This window comes from Poecilia latipinna, unplaced genomic scaffold (assembly GCF_001443285.1).
Source record: "Poecilia latipinna isolate Pla-1442-1.1 unplaced genomic scaffold, P_latipinna-1.0 Scaffold288, whole genome shotgun sequence".
Lineage (NCBI taxonomy): Eukaryota > Metazoa > Chordata > Actinopteri > Cyprinodontiformes > Poeciliidae > Poecilia > Poecilia latipinna.
The window spans coordinates 383,823-399,249 of NW_015112904.1; the positions used below are offsets into that span (position 1 = coordinate 383,823).

General features: G+C 38.1%; 1 protein-coding gene across 1 annotated transcript; it reads right to left on the minus strand.

Moving 5' to 3' along the window:
* Positions 1 to 612: 612 nt before the first annotated feature.
* On the minus strand, positions 613 to 15,173 carry LOC106948452 (guanine nucleotide-binding protein G(I)/G(S)/G(O) subunit gamma-13-like). The gene is made up of 3 exons (XM_015034137.1): positions 14,678 to 15,173; positions 4,122 to 4,248; positions 613 to 3,896 (listed from the first exon to the last, which is right to left on the minus strand). The coding sequence occupies exons 2-3, from the start codon at positions 4,217 to 4,219 to the stop codon at positions 3,791 to 3,793; spliced, it is 204 nt and encodes a 67-aa protein (XP_014889623.1). The 5' UTR covers positions 4,220 to 4,248; positions 14,678 to 15,173; the 3' UTR covers positions 613 to 3,790.
* Positions 15,174 to 15,427: the final 254 nt, after the last annotated feature.

Below are 15,427 nucleotides of genomic sequence, written 5' to 3' on the forward strand. Positions count from 1 at the left end.
ATTATTGACGCTACACATGGTTGTAGCAAACAGGAAGTAGAGGTTGTGAACTAGCATTGACCACATGTCCCAGAAAAATAGAGAGGTTTTCAGGAATGTGTTGCTAAACGTTGTGTCATGTCACCTGGTATCGGCGATGTTACATGATGTCTGGAGAAATAACTGCAAACTCCGACAGCAGAAACAAATGATCAGTCAAGTGAGGTAAAAGTTCACTACATCAGAACGATCAGCAAATGTTCTTCTGTCTTCCCTCCAGCACATTGTCTCTTTTATATAAAAAAGCCAAAAACCGCCTCAAGTGTCGCAAAAAGACGCTTGAGGTGAGTGTAAAAATATTTTTTGTGAAATTGAGTAAGATATTTAGAATTTTGCTGTTTCAGTCATATAAGATATTTTAAAATGAGAATTCAAAAAATAAACATTGATGGAAACGTGGTAGGTGTTGTCGTGGTATGGAAATGTTTCTCATATTACGGTGTTGGCCTATTTATTGCATAGGGACCATGAGTCAGTTTGCATCAAGAGGTAATTTTACAGAAGACAAAATTCCTTGGAGTACTTAAACATATCTTTTCTGATACTTTTTGTAGAATAACAAATATAGCATTTTTTATGTTTTGACATTACTTGCATTGTGTAGGCCTGTCACTTTGAACACAACTGGTTATTTTTAAGTTTTTTTTGGACTGTAAAACATGTTTTCACAGCCCATGGGTAGACTAAACTTACTTAGCAACTCTTGATGATAGCAAAAAATAATAATAATAATAATAAATAAAAGTTAAAATATAATTCAAGAGTAAAACTCCCAGGAGCAGCCGCTGAAACACAAACTGTATCTGATTTACTACAGTACATAGAAGATGTGAAGCTCTGCTGTCCCAAGTCGCGTCCAGACTCCGTTGTCCTTGCCAAGCCTCCCTTGGTACACATTCTCACTGAGTAGCGTGCATTTGTGTGTGTGTGTGTGTGTGTGTTGTTGCTGATCTGTTCAGCCTCCCATGCGTGTGCGTGCGTGTGCGATGCAGCTGCATTTGCGCTTCGCAGCCCACATGGGAGCCTCTTGTCCAGATTTGTTTCTGAAAGTATGCACACATAAACATAAGATTGCAGTCACATGCACTCACAGGCCACCTCTGAGGTCAGCAGTGATGTCGGAACCTCATGCCACATATTTACATTCTCGTTTTAAGGAAACTGTGTACAAGGCAGTAGTAGATGGTGATCTGGCAAGGTGGAGCTTTTTTGTTGTTGTGATTTTCTTTTATTTTTTTTATTTGTTTTTTTTTTTTTGAGGAGGACAGAAAGAGGAAAGGTTGCGACTATTTAAAAAAGCTCAAGGTTAAGGAAAGTTCTCTTCAATAAATAAATAAATAAGTTAATAAGTTAAAGGGGTCCGTCTATACATGTGAGGAGGGATGCGTGTGAAAGGTTTCTTGTGTTGGTCTCCACGGTTGTGCGTGGTCTTTAGGGGCTGTGGTTCAGGATGAGAGGGAGCAGAAACCTAAACCCACCCCAGAGACCCAGAGTTTCACTTTGCTATGACTACGCTTGGAGAACTACCGACATCATGACATTCAAGCTAAATCTCAATATGATGATTGTCCTTGAAATGAAGTTTTTTATAATCTGAAAAGGGCAGCAGTCATACATTACAGGAAGCTAGTTTTGGAAGCAGCTTGGGTGCTAGCGTAGTCTGCACAAACATTGCTAAGTATACTCACGGAGGTATTCTTCAATCAGTTGTAGTAGCCACATTCAGTAGGAGAGTGTTACAACTAAAGTGATTTCTTGTCAGTCAGATTTTTACACCACAGGAAAACATTAGCTACTTGGACATGTAGCAGCACACTTAGCAAGCAGCAGGCTGCTGCTAGCTACATTTACATTGATTGCTGTGTTTCTATATGATATTGATGACAAATGTTTTCATTATGTTTATGAAATACATTTTGGGCAGCCTAACTAATTGTAAAAATGTTTTGTAGCCCCTGTACAAAGCAGTGGATTATTCACCCTCTGCCCCAGTCCAGGCAGCTACCTTAGATCCAATCATTTGACTCCTTTTGCTCTTGTGTTTTCAGTGTGGCAGGTGAATAATTTGGTGACCAGAAAAAACAATGTTACTGTGAGTGCTGCAGCAAAGGGGCTACTCTGTGAGGCGTCTAAATATAATGCTATGACAAAACTTCTTTTCACAATTCGTAAGGGGTGTTTTTTTAATTTTTTTTAATTGTATTTCACTTGTCCAAAAGTTCATTCTTTTTTGTTGTTTAAAGAAGCCATACTTCATGACTTTCACGTTTATGCTACGCTAACTTTGTTAATATGCTAGCAGAGTTAAACCCAGAGACATTTTGTTGTATTTCAGTATGCTTCACTGTTACATTTTGTAAGGACTGGACAGCTAATAAATTAAATTAGCTTTTATACTGAAAACTCAAACCACACCTCTATGGATATTTTTTGAAGTAGATATTTTTTTCTTCATTTCACCCCTAGGCGTGATGACTGAACGATCTGTAGCATTAAGAAATCACTTCTGTAGTGCCTTTCTGACAACATGAATTAGGCTGAAAGAACTCAAAAAGCAAAACAAAATGTTGCTAACATCCATCAGTCTGGAAAGAAAACAAGAGTGTCTCAAATACAATTAACCAAACAAATTTTTACAAATCTAGTGAAAAGTTTAATTACCAATGGCATACCAGTAGGTGCCAATTATTTTAAAAGACTAACATTACGCCTAACATAGCGCTAGCATGCAGACAGTTAATGGTTTCAATTTCTAGCTTGCAGTTGAATTTTATGGTGGCAGAGGGAGAACAAACTGAAGCAAAAACCCATGATAATGGCTGATTTGTTGGTCTTACTTGGAAAGCAATCTGCACAAAGTGGGCTACCAGTTCATCATCAAGTATACTCAAAACAGACTTTTTTTATTCCAAACTTTGAAAAGGGTCATTCAACATGTCCACCTGCATGCTCCATTCTGGAGACTATTTTGTTAGCATGGATTGGACCTAAATTGAACTGTTTGCTAACAGATAATGTTTAGCTAAGCTGTTAAGATTTACAAGATCTTTCTCTGCTGTTCTTAACATCAGTATTTTATGTACATCTATGTCAATTACACAGTAAAAGCAAATGTTTGTATTGAAGGAGTTACTTACTCACTGTTAAGCATTGTTATTGGTGAATTCTCTGTTTTAGTAAGTTTTATTTCTTTTACTAACCTCTTTACTTGGGAAATCTTTCATTTTAGTTAAAAGTAAGTAAATATGACGATGTTTTTAATGATAATGAAAGTCTTACATTTCTTCCACCTACAGTCAGTCTGGCAGTGAGAATGTGATTCAACATTGTATTACACATCACTAACGCATTAAAGTGGGACTTAAAAAAAAAACAAGATTGCAATTGGCAGCAGAATAAATAAATAATCAACAGTATATTCATACAAACCAGTGTAGTACAAGAAATTATTGTTGCTCTCATATCATAGTAATGCTAGATTGCCGTGGCAGGAATAAACTTGCAGAGAAAGAGTCAGACAAGGTTTAGAGCGATGATGTGTGCGAGTGTCAGTGAGTGTTTCTGTGCCCTTGTGGTTGTGTGTGTGCCTGTGTCTAGGGTGAGGTGGGGGGTAACAGCTGTAGTACATTCATGGTGAGGTCACGTTGGGCGCTGTCCGGCCACTGCCCTCACAGTCCGGGTCAGCTTCAGGGATCATCTGTAGGGTTACTGTTGATACGGGAGGTCCTGGGAGGATGGATGCTTCGTCTCCCTAGAGGAGGATGCATTTGCCTTTCTCCACCCATGGGTTGTTCTTCATCAGCTCTGGGTTTAGAAAGGGATCCTCGGGAACGCCATCCTCAATCCACTTGACCAAACTTTGTAGAAAGAAAGAAATGAAAAACATTTTTGTATTCCCAGTATGTCATGGTGTGGTATGGTATGGTATGATGGTATAGAATGGGATATTATGTTGTGGTGCGGTATGGTATAACATGATATGGCATTTGTATGACGTACAACAGGTATGAATACTGTATGGTGCAGTCAGACCTTGCAGACATTTCTCTGTAAGGGTTTACAGCTGAGGCCTATATACTCACTCTGTGACCGTTTTGGAGGATTTCTCTCGTTTGAAGGCCAGCTGGTATTTGAGGCTCTCCACCTCCTTCTTCATCTGGGGCAGGTCCATCTCATCCATGGCTGCAGCTTGATATAGGGTTGTTCTACCTGCGCATATAGAGATGAGACCAGAGTTATATTTATATAGCACACTGTTCAAACAGAAAGCCGACTCCATACATCAGTGCCCTGCGGCAAGAGCACAACAAAGAACAACTGGCTTGTTGCTGAGCAGTTACAATTGCTACTCCATAGGATGTATTTGTATCCTCTAAAAAATGGAAAATAAAATCCATTTTTTTTAGTAATCTTGTTCAAATTTTCTTTTCTTTTTTATATGTAAAAACACTTTTCATTTCTTTCTATCAGGGTTAATCATGGTAAAGTAGATTAGTAGAAGACATAGAGAGAGAAACTGGAAAACATTTGGATTTTCCTGCCAGAAAGAAGAAAAAGAACAGCCTGTACTTTTGCACTGTCCCAATTCCCATGGAAGTCTTTGTGTGACCGAATCTTCCTCTCACCTTTACATCCACTGAGACTGGAGAGATTACTGAGGCAAGAAAAACGAGTGAAAGGCAAACAGAACATCTGGTGGCTAGATTTGATTCTTTAATAGACAATTTTTTTTAATCAAATCAGCATACAATAACATGTAAGCCAATAATTGATTTAAATTGTTGTCTACTTTGAAGTCAAGTTACTAGTAACGAGATATGGTGCGTAGCGCAGCGTGGCGTGGTATGGTATAGTACAGAATCATACCATATTTTATATGATATGGTGCTGGTAATGTTACATTGATGTGTCTTTTGATAACTTAAATCAACTGACATAAATTAAAAACAGAATTTTGTATTTCCTCAGGTTACTTATGTCAGGTATTATATTTGCTTAACGATCTAAAAGATTTCAATGTGTCACAAAAAAAAAAAAATCTAAAATCAAATAAATTTTTTAAGACAGCAAATACTTTTCCACTGCAGTGTATACCAAGGTTTCAAAACGTAATAATTTCCAAACCATTAAAGCGTTCTGTAGGCCTGGGTGACAAGGCAAAAAACCCCCCAAAAAAAGCAATTTAAGCATTTCATATCAGTCGATATTGATGATAATTGAAACATAAATACAAGGAATTTTTTCTGTGCAGTGATAAAAAAACCCTTTATTGTTTAGCTACAAATAAACGAAATGAAATGAAATGAAATGAAACTCTGTCAGCTCCCAGATAGTGAGATGCTTCTTAAAGAGATAGGGGCCAATTTCCAGGCGCTAAACTGCAAAGACAAATTTCTTTTGTTATTTTTGATATGTACTGGATTTTTATAACAACTGAAGATAACATAATTACTCTATTGTGCTATAAAATGACACTATAAAGTATATACAATATCTCATTTTTAAGATTATAGCATACATGAATCTGAACATCAAAAACTAATAAAACAAATATTAACAGCATGCCAGAAAACTCAAGATTGCCAAACATGGCTGTGGTTATCTCCTCACAATAATCTGGCCTTCATCCTCTTCCGCTGTTTTTTTTTTCCTGACTTCTGTTCTCACTCCACACCCACATTCTGTAGCCATTAAACTGTCCCAGTAACACTGTGCCCCTCTTGTCTTTCTCCTTATACTTGTGTAACAATATGCACATCCATATTTATGCGAGCTTCAGATGATAGGGGAAGTCATATGCACTAAAAACTGAGATGCTTCAGCACAGAAAAAAAACAACTTTTTATGCCTTGTAATTTATGTAATTGAGGATTTAGTGAATGCGGAGGCAGAGCATAGCAGCTTTGGATTTACCCTCAATTTCACTGAATGGGAAGTGTGATTTAAAAAAAAAACTTTCATAGTTCATATTTTTCATCTTTAAATTCATTGTTTTTATCATTCATTTGAGTCCATGTTAAAGCTGAGGCAGAACTCTGGTAAAGACAAAAGCAACTAAAAATGCGGAGGATAAATGTCCTGCTGCCCGCTTAGCTCCTCCCACACAAAACCTCTGGCATAGTCAAAACCTAAAAATAGAAGGTCTCCAGTGGGACTCAAACCCCAAACCTCCGAGTGGGAGTCAAGTGCTGAACACCTTCAGCAGCCACATCCTACCTCTTCCAACGCATTCCCTCTTAATCTGGACCGAAAAGAACTACAAAATCCAATAAAAAATCTGATAAGAAAATATAAACTTCCTTCCAGTAATAGAAAGTCAACATGACTGGTTTTAAAAATATATGGTTTCAAAACTGCTCCATTTTTTTTCCATCTTAATCTTGGGGTGGGTGTTATGGACTTAAAAGTTTTATTTAGTGATAACAATAAAAATGATGATAAAAAATATTTAATACTTCTTTTCAGGGAACTGTTTGGGTGTGACTGCATGGCACAGCAATCATAAACACAAATACAGAACTTAGTTTGTAATACTTCTCTTTTGGATGCCAGTTATATAGGGAAGTGAGATTTGTATTAAATGTATTTACATTTTTTTTTTAAACATCATTAATCAGTATTTATCATAACAACAATAAATCAATATTGAAATTGTTTTGAACTTCTCTCAGTTTAGGCCTCTGGTCTGTTTTAACACCAAATAAAAACATAAATAGTTATCTGGTAAGATATTACCGACTTTTCTTTTTTTTTTTTAGCAGAACCTCACTTCTAAAACGCTGAGCCATCACTTGGAGGATGACTGCTTTGCATATTTACAAATGTGCTGAACATTTTTTTTCCTTTTTTTTCTACAAATCCATGGATTTTCTCCCATTATTCTTATTTTCATTTGCTCTACATAAAAACTTTTATTGTCGCTGCCGACTGCTGCAAAAAGCCCAGAGCTATAACTGTGACTCCTGTTCTATAAAATGAAAGAGTGACTACTTATTACCTAAAAGAGAATGATGATCCCTTTTTTTGCACATTGTTGTAAAATCCAATTAAACAGGAGGGGGGGGGGGGGGGTTTTAACAGAGGCTGGACTGCGACTAAAAGAGATTAAAACAGCAGTTAATTAATAGGCCAGTCGCATGTGTCCTTTAGTTAATAAGAGGAAAACATCAGGTGCAATATTACACCGTGATGTGTGTGTCTCCTTCTAGTGTTCGGCAGTCAGGGAGGTAGAGTGATGGCCACTTCCTGCCTTAGATCAGATTTCAGCTGCATCCTCCGGAGACGGCAGCAGGACTGGATGTTTTCTTTTGTCTGACTCCATCGATCATTTTCTCTTTCATACTTCTGTTAGCACTTTACCTCCTATTTCCTTTCTGGCAAATATTTATTTGCCATATGCATCTAAAAGCTCTCTTTTTTCTACTTTCTGCTACATTTTTAGCTGCATTGCAGGTTGCCCACGTGTTCCTGTCACTGAAATCACAGTAGATTCTGAGGCTAGGTTTACACGAGACCGCTGCCTGGAAACTTCCTGCAGTTTCAGATGCTGACTGGGAAAAAGTTCCACATTCAGATGGCGGGGCTTAGACTCCTTGGAACAGTTGTCATGCCAGGCCATGTGATGGCACTGTGATTTTAGCATATCATTAGTAGTCCCAGGTTAGCAGTGTGCACATTAGGAGTGTTTTTATGCCCGATTGTCTGGTAGACTCAGTTCGATTCAAAATTGGGGTTCAAAACTGCAATTTTGTTACATGTTCAGCTGTTGCGGTTCGTTTTCACACTGCACTGTGTCAAATGAACTAAACACTTTGAAAAGCCTGTTCAGCCACTCGCTTGTGGTGGCGCTGCACCAATAATCATGGAAGGAAACAGAAAAGCCTCTGAAGAAGACAGTGAGCGCAACTTTCTTCTTCATAAAATGTGAAAAAAATGGAGTAGCGTCAGATTTTAGCAGTTGTAGGATTTCTATTTTGGCTTTGGCAAAACGAGTCATTTCTCCTGCTAGCAATAGACTCACGCATTTGTTTTGTTGTATTTTTTTCTTTTCTATTGTCCTTTCTCCCTTGCCGTGTCAGATTACTTGCCGAGTCACTGAAAACCCTGCCGTGTAAATTTGCCTATATTCATGTTCTGAACTACCTCAAACACAACACAATGCTAATAAAGAAAAGATTGTTGCTGGGCCATTGATTTAGTGTCGTCATATGCCGTAAAGCTTAAGACCAAATAATTAGTCGATTCAGCTTTCCTTTCAGCTGCAGACTCACTTTGTACCTTTCACTGCGCTCAGATTTCCGATGTCCGTCTGTCTCCTGCTGTCTTCTACAAATGCCCTCTCACTAAGTGCTCTCTGTGCATTTGCACACATTTGAAACAGTTAATCCATTACTCTATGCATTAGTAGCCTCTCCACCTTCTCTTTCAGTGAGGTCCAGCCAGTTGCTTGTAATGATCACCGTTACCAGCGACTTTATAAAGTTAGTGTAAGATTTGTTTAGAGAGGTCTTTGTGGAACGGTCGAAACTTTTCAGTTGTGGGATTTAAAAAGATTATCAGTAATAGGAAATACCCTAATCTGATCAGCAAACTGTCCTCTGCAAAGGTTTTCCAACTGTACTGAAGTTAAACGTCTGCGATGCCATCTGGGAAAATCCAGTCCAATACTAATACATTTCAAAATCTTTGGTTCCTGTTTTCCCAGCATGAAGAAAGGATTGGAGGCACCCAAAGAATCGACTGATGACCGGAATCAGATGATGGTATGCTTTTTACCAGTTTCTATAGTATTTGGTGTCTGAACTATTGAAACAGCCAATTATTAATGTTGTTAGACAGGGTCTCAATTATTTATGGATTTTAGCGATCACCATATATGTTCCCTATCACCTATGAATACCTTGGGGTCCATAGTATTTTTTTTCTTTTTTGGTTCCTTTTCTCTTCGTCTCTTCTTAGTCAAGCCATTATAGCACTTCCATGAGACTGTAGAGTTAAATATATAAATTGTGCCCGAAACTGGGACTTCCGAATGTGTTCTCAGTGGCTGTGTTTCCATTACAAATGTGTGCTAAACTTTGTCGATGTTCCGCTAATGTCGAAAAAAACCTCAATTTCGCAATTGCAGTGTTTCCGTTAAAGTAGCGACGCAATTAAAATCACACCTGAATAAGTTTGTTTTAAAAAACATGCCACACGATTGTCCTCCTACTGTCATCTTCCTGTCATCTCCTTCGTTTTTTCTGCCAGTAGCAACATTTGGTTGTTGATCACATTTCGATCACCAGCTGCCACAAAAACCACCTCATCTTAGTGCAAAATCTTTTCATTCAAAAATGAGAGCTTTTTGCAAAATCTGCGAGTTTCCATTGCACAATTTTATGGTCAATGGAAACACAGCTACTCATGCAATAGTGTAGCACAAAACCTATTATCTGGCTGTGGAAATTCATACCTGTTCTTTAATAGAGCCAAGAAGGAACAGGTAGTGTAACTGCTACGGTGGAAAACCTGATTCCCCTTGCTGGACTTTTTACAACCACACTTCTTCAAAGTGGTCCTCTGGCACCAACCTCAATTTTGCCAGTGGTCTGATGCCTTCGATGCAGTCTATAAGTCTAGGTTGTATAGAAACGTGAATCATCTTATGTCAGACCATAAGAAAACATGGCAGTGGTCTAGCACCCACTCCTGCTCTTTGATGGCAGTTTTGTATAGAAGAGGCTTATGAGTCTAGCATCCAGTTGAAAGCGAAGAGAACTGGGAAGGTTGCCAGGAGGAGGTCGATTTTATATGTGTATTAGAAAAGCACCTTTTTGTTAAGGCCCCACAAAGGCACATACACACGAGTCACAGAAATAAGACGGATGATTGGAGGATGAAGTGATTTATGTATCAAAGAGCAGATGGAGTTCAGCAAAGAGCATCACTCAAAAAGTCTTTCTGATAATTGGATGTGGAAAATGTGGCTTAGCCTATGGACATGGATGGATAATAACAAAACGGAGTCCTGTACAGGGTATTAACATGGAAGATACATCACTGCACAGTTTGACGGAAGCATGGATACTATTAACATCATATTGCAGTTATTTTACCTAATATAACTATTAAGCTGAAAATCTTCACAGTCCAATCACCTGCGAATTTATCCATGCACATTTACTGCACAACTTAAAATTCTTTTAAAATATATAGAATTTTTGATTGCACAGGGTTCCTTAAGTCTTTAACATTTATTAGGCAGTGAGGCCTTAAGGAGATAAATAATGGCATCCCTGTGGGAGGAATATGAGACAAAGACATCATTCAAGAATGCTCAAAAACAATATGTAAATAGTTTGCAAATTGGTGCAATGTCACTAAACATTGGACTGTGGTGTGAAATTTTACACCTGTGAATCAATCAGAACAAAATAAGTACTATAAATATGAGTCTGTGGGCAAGATCTCAGCAGTCACAGAAACCAAATGAATATCTGAAGTGCAACTTTAACTTGGACTTTTCACTAGTTTGTTGCAATCTCTTTAATAAACCTCCTTTTTTTGGTCTCTTAGACCTGTTTTTGTTTGGTTTAAGTGTGGTATAGCTTGTGTCTGTATTAGTGCATGTGTTGCTTTAAAAGCAATAATCTGAGTTTGGGTGTCAGATAGGAGGGCACAGTGGGGTGGTTGTTTTGGGGGTGATATGTAGGTCAGATAGTGATTTGGGTCAGAGCATCCAGAGATTAACCTTTACTCCCCTCTACTCTACCAACTTCCCAGCACTCCTTTTTACTGTATGTGTGCGTGTGTGTGTGCGTGTGTGTGGGGATATGTGTGTTGCCAGGGTTTAACATGTTCTCTGAGGGATGTACCAGGGAACAAAAAGAGGAAAAAGCAGAAAAACTCTGAGTCTGAGTGAAGAAGGGAAGATAAAATAAAGAATATGGAACAATAATAAGATGTAAAAGACAGAAGACTGGATCAGAGTGAGCAGATATTCTTGCTTCTATAGCTACTGCATTGTAAATAGAGGCTAAAAATAGAAAGGAAGAGGCAGAGCTCTTCTGACCAGCGGAGAGTGAAAACGGAGAAAAAAAGACGATGTTTCTCTTCATTAAACTGGCAAGGAGATGATTTGAAGGGCTAAAACTTCTTGACGCTTAGAAACGGTGTTTGAGCTTTTAAAGCCAGCTCATCTATTCAGCTCTTTGGTGAGAACCGAGCGCCTGAAAACCAAAACAGATGATATCACACCAGTCTGCATTCAGACATATCCAGTCAATAGAGTCTAATCGATATGGAATTAGCCTGGATGGAATGATGTGTGTATGCTAGGTCCCAGTACACATACAGGGGACAGCAGACCAAGAGTCAGTCAATGCGGCTAGCTAAGAAAAAAATCAATTGAATGAACACAAATGTAAAATGGTGATGATGACAGAAAACTGTAGCAAAAGGACAAACCTTGTTAAAATGTAGAACAACCATATCTTAAGTGGAAAGAACCATGGACAGATGTAAAACAACAGGCACAACAAAAGAGCTTCAGTAAAGCTGAGCAAACTTGTAAAGTTGCTAGCTAAATATAAAGTGCTATAAAACAACCCTAACAAAGACAAAATAATTACCTGCTACTAATACCACAACTAAAAGATCCTTCCTGCAATGTAACAAAACCTTCATGAGAACCCTGAGTGTCTACAAGGTAATTAAACATTTTCAGAAGAACCTGAAACACCTACTAAATAACAAAGCATCTTCCAAAAGACCCAAAATGCCTACGGTGTAATAAAACTTTCATAAATACATTAAATACTTATGGTGTAACAAAACAACTTCAAATAGACCGTATATACTTCAATGCAGTAATAAAATAATACAAGAAGCAGATTTTTTTTAGAAGTATTAAAGACTACAACAAAGAAACAAAATTACAACTTCAAATTGAACCCCAAAAAGTACAATGTTACCAAACTATTAAAAAATGGAAATGTTACAGCAAACGGTGACAAAATAAGCATACAGTGCTCAAAAATGGGCTCTTTTTCATTTCAACCCGTGTCACTGCGCAACTGAGTTTTTATGATCAGAAATGGAGCCATCTGCCAAGGGATGTTTAGTACCAACCATGTTCATTTCCCCACCAGATTGACATTTTGTACACTTTGATAGCTGATGACTCAAAGTAATTTTCTGTATACATAGTCTATAAGTAAATGTCAAGCCTGATATATTTATGGCTCATATCATTAAAAAATATTCATAGTATAAGTTAAGAACTGTCATAAGACTTATGGCTGAGAAGGTTTCTATGTTAAGTTTTTATCAAGCTTTAGCTAGTTTTGTAACAGAGCTAATGCTACAGTCAAATTTAGCTAAAATTAGCATTAGCTTATATTTGCTGTGCTTCATAAACTTAATGAAGTTGGTGTCGATGAACAACACATTTTAGCTGTGTTTTTTTATAAGACTGATAGAGGTATAACAAGATGTGCTCGTACAAGATCTTGTACAAGTGTCTCGTGTGCACTAGCTAGTTGTGGTCAGGATGGCTTTGCCTGCTAACGTTTTAGTAGGGGTTTTAGTAGGAGTTATAACTAGCAACAAGGAACAAGTCATTTGTTTGGCATCATTCTAAGTTTCCGATAGAGACGATAAAATGTCAACGGACTGACAGACAAGACACGATCAAAATGTAGGCACTGCAAGTTGCTCAGATGCTGAAAGAGGCAGAAAGCATCACTAGGGGTATGCTGAGATACATCACAATCACAGCGCACCCTATCAATAGCAACAGGGAAATGGTAAAAGTTGTACTGCAGAACATGAAAAGTTGAAGCGCTGTCCTAAGGTGTGAAGAGATCTAAAGAAATCAGAAAAAGAAAGTCATCCTGAATCGTCTCGGTCTCGTGAACTCAATGTCTTGTCTTGTCTTCTGAGTTTTAGGGATTGTTACAACCCTACATGTTAGGTTTAAGAAGTTGTTCTCAAATTTAATTTGTAAGAACAACCATTTCAGTACAGTTTTATGATTTAACCACAAACCAATTGTGTCTTGGTCTTTTTTAACACGAAAGTTGAAACAGACAACTTAGTTCAATAAAAATTTTTGTTAATCTTGACTTTTATCCACAAAGTACTTTGGGTATAAAGACGTCTTTCACCTTTGACACACAGATCTTTTTTGTAAGCATGATTTTAAGCAATACAAGCAAAATTTCTGCCACAGTGACTACACCTTACGTCTCTGGAGTCAGGAAAAAATCCATGGAAAGGCGGCAAAATTCAAAGGAATTTTATTGACACAAACTTCCCTGTTCTCTCGCTTTGAGCAGGAGAGACAGCTGTGGCTGGGATTTAGTGTCTCTTTTCTAGCCATTAAATCATGATAAACCTACAGCAGTTACACTGTAAAACTAAACTAGAGTTAATTTTAAGTCAAATAAAGTTTTTTGCATTCACAAACATCTAAAGGCATTTCCCAAAGGACGATTAAACACACTGAAAAAAGACAACTGGCGATCCAACTTAAAAAAGTTTGAGTTAATTTGTTGCAAGTAATCAAATTACACTCATCCAAGTAAATATGTGAAGTATTACATTTATTAAGCTAAGCAAGCTTAAATAAATTTGACAAGTTTCTTTTAGTTGAGCACCTTCCTCTTTTTTTCAGTGCACACACACAGACACACAGCTACTTCCTTGTTTCTTAAAAATTTGTTGATGATCCACAAGGTTTGCATTTTTTTTTTTATTTGGACCTCAGAATACAAATGGTTCAAACCCTTTAAATACTATGCTCAATGAAGGATTTACTCAAAAAACAAAACAACTAGTTGAAATCTTTTACAGTTAAAGCCAACAGAAAATATGAGCTATTTTTGAATTATATCATATTTAGGGAGATGGTTCTGGATTTAGTCATGTACATTGTTTCATTGTTTAGTGCATTGTTGCAAAGTATTGTAATTCAATTTGATTATTCCAGTATAAAGTAACAGATAGCTGTTTGCTTGTTGACTCTAAAGTCAGTTGATGCTAGAATGATTAGAAAAGATTTGATTAATTTAAAGAATTTGAGCAAATGATGTCAAAAGAATGTAATTAATTTGTTGAGTAAGTAGATTTAGGGGTCCCTTCTGAAAAATCGGTTGAAGTCAAATTCAATGAAGGGGTAAATTCTAACAGTTTATTTTATAAGTGTATCCTGCAAATTTTGATCATATCTGTGAGTTTCCCCCTCACAATTCAGGCCAAAGAGGAAGACGATGAAGAGAGGATGGATGGAAAGGAAGAACAGAAGATAAATGTAAGTTTTATGTAACAGCCGTGGCTTCCACAGGGCACACAGACAAGGTGAGAGCGTGGAGGAGCTGAAACTGGGCAGGACAGGAAATAGAAAAAAAAATCAACCAATAATTCACTTAAAAAAAAAAAAGTAACTATCGCGCCAAAATGATTCCAGATTCTGCGCAGACTTTGCGTCGGTTTGCCTTCAGACAAGCATGGAAATCAAACTGAATTCCAATATTATATTTCACGCAAAAAGAAAGAAAAAAAAGACTCCCCGCTGCAGGAATAAGGAATAAAACAAATGCCCGAGCTGAACGGTGAAGGGATGATGCGGGTAAACGGAGGTGGTCGCATCTCTTACCTCACTGATGCGCCGGCGGCGGCTGTTGCTCCGTTCCAAGTCCGAGGATGCAGGTGAACACTGCAGCGCCCACACACACACACACACACACACACACACACACACACACACGCAAACACACACACTACAAAGCACACTAAAACACACCGTCGCTTTAAATTTCCCGTGCAGCACCGCCTAATGTACGTGCGCCTTAATTGATCCTCTGAGAAAAAGATGAAGGTAAAAAATAAAAATAAAAAATCCGCAGGATTTCCGGAGTGAAACAGATGATGAGCAGTGTGTCAGTGTCTGGAGGAGGCTGAAGCTGGAGCTGGCCCGTTTTTGTTTGTAGGTTCCTGTTGATGCTGAGGTGTGTGTGTGTGTGTGTGTGAGTGTAGGAGGAGGAAGTTAAAGAAGTAGTGCGCCTCGGTGCTCGCTCGGATGTGCAATCTCCGGCTCTCTACCGGGATCCTCCTATATGAGAGAGTCCGTATGTGTGTGTGTGTGTGTTGAGAGAGAAAGAGAAAAGCGAGAGCGAGGGAGAGAGAGTGGGAGGAGGAGAGATACTGGGAGTGTGCATGTGTGGTCCCGGAGGATGCGCGTGGAGAGTGGACCGGCTTCACCAGCTAATTTAGCGGACGGACAGACCTCAAACTGTCTGAACTCTGCGCTGGGCAGAGATTTTTTTTATTTTATTTTTTTTTATTGCCACACTCTTAGCTCCTGCCTAATGTGGACATTAGGTTTTCACTGAGGGAAGTCTTGAAC

Bases quoted from the DNA above. Each gene is read 5' to 3' on its own strand.
- LOC106948452 (XM_015034137.1), bottom strand. From the start codon at position 4,219: ATGGATGAGATGGACCTGCCCCAGATGAAGAAGGAGGTGGAGAGCCTC. The intron at 3,897-4,121 runs GTGAGTATATAG...CTTTCTACAAAG, and splicing joins TCCTCCAAAACGGTCACAGA to TTTGGTCAAGTGGATTGAGG.